The sequence below is a fragment of the Sinocyclocheilus grahami genome, unplaced genomic scaffold (genome assembly GCF_001515645.1).
Source record: "Sinocyclocheilus grahami isolate Dianchi unplaced genomic scaffold, SAMN03320097.WGS_v1.1 scaffold1777.1, whole genome shotgun sequence".
NCBI lineage: Eukaryota > Metazoa > Chordata > Actinopteri > Cypriniformes > Cyprinidae > Sinocyclocheilus > Sinocyclocheilus grahami.
This window is the reverse complement of record NW_015506956.1, coordinates 81,165-84,815: the sequence shown is the minus strand read 5'-3', so window position 1 is coordinate 84,815 and position 3,651 is coordinate 81,165. Positions and strand designations below refer to the sequence as shown.

The 3,651-nt window shown below is 38.3% G+C and overlaps 2 protein-coding genes across 2 annotated transcripts in view; one reads left to right on the top strand and one right to left on the bottom strand.

Moving 5' to 3' along the window:
• The window catches only part of LOC107572581 (nuclear receptor coactivator 7-like), a 34,582-nt gene extending 33,207 nt beyond the window's left edge, over positions 1 to 1,375 (top strand). Inside the window, exon 15 of the mRNA XM_016259004.1 lies at positions 1,240 to 1,375. Coding sequence (XP_016114490.1) covers positions 1,240 to 1,375 — 136 coding nt within the window. The remainder of the gene's footprint in view (positions 1 to 1,239) is intronic.
• A 1,435-nt stretch (positions 1,376 to 2,810) lies between these two features.
• LOC107572583 (interferon regulatory factor 4-like) overlaps positions 2,811 to 3,651 on the bottom strand; it is a 14,026-nt gene continuing 13,185 nt past the window's right edge. Inside the window, exons 7-8 of the mRNA XM_016259006.1 lie at positions 3,182 to 3,288; positions 2,811 to 3,105 (exon numbers count right to left, since the gene is read on the bottom strand). Of these exons, the coding sequence (XP_016114492.1) occupies positions 2,932 to 3,105; positions 3,182 to 3,288 (281 nt within the window). The 3' untranslated portion in view covers positions 2,811 to 2,931. The remainder of the gene's footprint in view (positions 3,106 to 3,181; positions 3,289 to 3,651) is intronic.

Genomic DNA, 3,651 nt, shown 5'->3' with positions numbered 1-3,651 from the left:
AATAAAGTTACAATTACATAATAATATTTCTACTTCAATTCGGGTTTTTTTTATATAAACATAATGGTGGCTGTCATAAAAACTTGATGGATTTATTCAAACATAAATTAAACATTGAAGAACAGTGCATATATGGTGCTTATATGGTGCATATATTTAGCAAAATGCCCCTCTCTACAGTTAATTTTTCTAGCTGACTAATGAGTTTATGGTCACGAATGTTTTTATGAGGTAAATGTTACGTGACATTGTTTACAAGACGTTATTTTGGCGTCTTTGCGCGGCTGAAACACTGATTGAGCGATTACATGAGACAGGATACGGATTGTAAAGTTGTACTCTTTCTTTTAACTTACCTTCGGATGTTTAGTCATGTTTATTTTGTGCTATAACTAGTAATAAAGCGGAGGAGATGATCAGTTCACTGAGGCGCTACAGCGATCTGTCACTCCACATTAAACAGCGCCAAAACGGCATTTATTGTTTGAATACTGCAATACAATGACAGAATTTGAAATCTGAGACTTTTTCATATTAAAAGGACCAAAGCACAATGCTTATTGTGATTTATTGCATGGGAAGTGCCGTTCAATGTTCCGTCCATTAACTGAAAACAGGCTAGACTAACTGATTCTTGGGATTTAAGAATCTATATTGTTCCGTAAAAATAAGAATCGATTAATATCGAGATATTAATATTTTTACCCAGCCCTAGTATTTTCTTTACTTCAAAAACTATGTGTAAAAAGTGTAATATTTTATGTATTTGAGGTCTGAGATGTGGGAACGATGAAGAGGGCAAACATTTAGCGTTTTACGTCAGCATTGCCGTCTAATCAGCCAATATTGTCTTAAATAGCCTGCATAGCACTTCATCTTTTATAACATGGGATTTTGACCAAATATATTCCGTCTTGATTTTTGTCAAATGTTGCAAACTAGATGTTAAATTTTTTTTTTTTTGTAAAAAAATAGTTTTGAACGTAATGTAAATATTTAAAATATATACCTTAAAATAACTACAAATGAGCATGTAAAGCAAATATCTTTAAAAGAAATTCTGTGTGGAGCATGCCCCCGATCCACGCAGTTTTCTCACCTTTTTCCTCCCTTACCTGTTTGCATCTCTGAATTTGGAATCAGTAATGGATTACAATTTGTAAATAATCTACCCAGCTCTGTGCCATGCAATGCATCTTTCGCTGCTGCGTGTTTAACGCTCAACTGTCCGTCTCCCAGGGGTCATCTGGGCCTGTGGCTGAATGCTGACCTTTACCATGGCACCACGTCCAAATGCTCCACCTTCAACAACCTGCCACTATCCTCCAAACAGGACTTCACCATCCAAAACCTGGAGGTGTGGGCCTTCGAATGAGCGCATAACGTATCCACGCCACGCTCCAAAACCTGGAGGTGTGGGCCTTCGAATGAGCGCATGCTAACCCATGCCACGCTTACGACATGATTACTTGATGTCTACTTGACGCTTTATCCCGAATTGTACAAGGCTGTTCATGTGAATCCGGCCGACATGGTTTTACTTGGTTTCTCCTGGTCTGAGCACGGAGAGAGAATTTCGTGGCAGCGATGCCGCCCACAGCTATCCCAGCATGCAATATGTTCTCCTGCTGAAATATAACCAATATATTAACACATATATACGTGTATGTGAATGACGAGGACTGTGTACGATATTCGGGAAGTGTTCAAAGCCGAAGACGTATTCGGGTGGCCAAATCTGTCACTTTGAGGCCAGTCTCTCAAATCGTAATTTTTGTGTACATCGTGGCGATTTGATGCGTTTAGTTGGTGTATTTTCACATTCGTATTTTCACAATGCCAATATGTCCACAAATTGATTTTGTTGACCAAAGCATTATATTTGCCTTGTTCTCCAGTTTTTATATTTCGTTTTTTTTATTTTTCTATTTGAGTGTTTTCTTTATATATATATATATATATATATGTATGTATATGTATTGGAGGTGACATATAGTCGTATTCCTATGTGATTGTTTTGCTGTTTTGTGATATTTTAGGGACCTTTTCTAGTTTGTTCGAAAGGGAAGCACTTGAAATGATGCCAGTATTACTCGTGAACACTATGGTAATCGCACTCCTGATTTCATTAACCAAGTCACATCACTTTCTAGCAAATCAGGTTCACCACTTCACTGTGGGTTTGTGTATGCAATCACTGACCGATGTCACTTCCTGTTTTGCGGTAGCACGATTATTACGTGATTTAAGCGTGAACAGATGCACGGTGCAAAGTCCGTTCTTGCGGTTGAAGGCACCCCTCTTTGGAAACGTCCACTCATTTCACTACTAGTCAGCATCTGTGGGCATTAACTAACCACATTCATGGTCCATTAGTGAAAAAAAAAAGTTTACAAGTGTCTCTGATTTCAAACACTGTCCGGTTGTGTATGGTAACCAGTGAATGTCATATTTATTGTGTATTTCTGTATTTGAAAGTGAACCAAATAAATGCAATAAAAGAAGAGGTTATTAGTATATAGTATTTTATTCCAACCATATACATTCATTTTAAACAGATTTTGTCCCTGAGATGCTGTTGAATCACAGTTTTACAATGCAAAAACAGTGCAATCAAAGAAAGTAAAGTATAAAAATATAAGTTATTAATCACACAGACATCAAAATATTCATTTATTTTTCATAATTTTTATTATATGTAATATATATATATTTCCTTATAAAATATATTTATAAAATAATTTTTTCTTTTTTTTTCTGAATTTTTAAATTCAGATTGATTGATTGATTGATTTTCAGACTCTGTATTAATGCATTAAGTAGCTACGTGGCTTGGCAACAGTAAACAGCCTATACATAGATTTGGGGTTATTAATATTATCAACTGTATTTTAAAAATTGGTGTCTTAATGTCTTGTAACTCTTTTGGGGTCACTCTTGTACGAAGTTGCCGTGCGTCTGATGTCCGCTGACAACAGGATAATCTTGGTGTGCGGGGTAAACCTGCTCAGGGGTCAGAGGTGAGAGTTCATGGGTGCTCCTCATGTAGTTCATGCCGCCCTGCTGGAGGAGGAGCAGCAGCTGACGGGCAAACAGCGGCTCCACCTGTAGGACAAGAGAAGTTTAGCCATGTTTAATCATGTGGAGGCAACTATTGTTTGGAGAGGTCAAAGGTCATTACCTGGACCATCAGGGGTCTCTTGTCTGCAGAAGGGTCACAGCACTCAAAAAACAGCTGCACTTGGAAATGCGGAGGAGGATGAGCATGCAGGAAATAACCCTGGAGCTCTGCAGGAATGAATGCATTAAAACTTAGTTCACCCAAAAGTGAAGATTCTGTCATTGTTTACTCACCATCATGTCGTTCCAAACCCATAAGACTTTCTTTCGTCATTGGAACACAAATTAAGATATTTTTAATTAAATCTTAGAGATTTCTGTCCCTCCATTGACAGTTTATGCAATTACCACCAGTGTTGCCATGTCCACGGTTATACCGAAGAATTTGGCTACTTTTACACTGTTGCTGCAGGTTGTTTTTTAGTCTGCAGGTTAAAGCGATTCCCCCTCCAGCCCCTGAAATGCTATTTTGGTGGAGGGGACCCCAGACAGAGCAGAAAACCACGGGGGGGGGGGGGGGGGCGCCGGTGT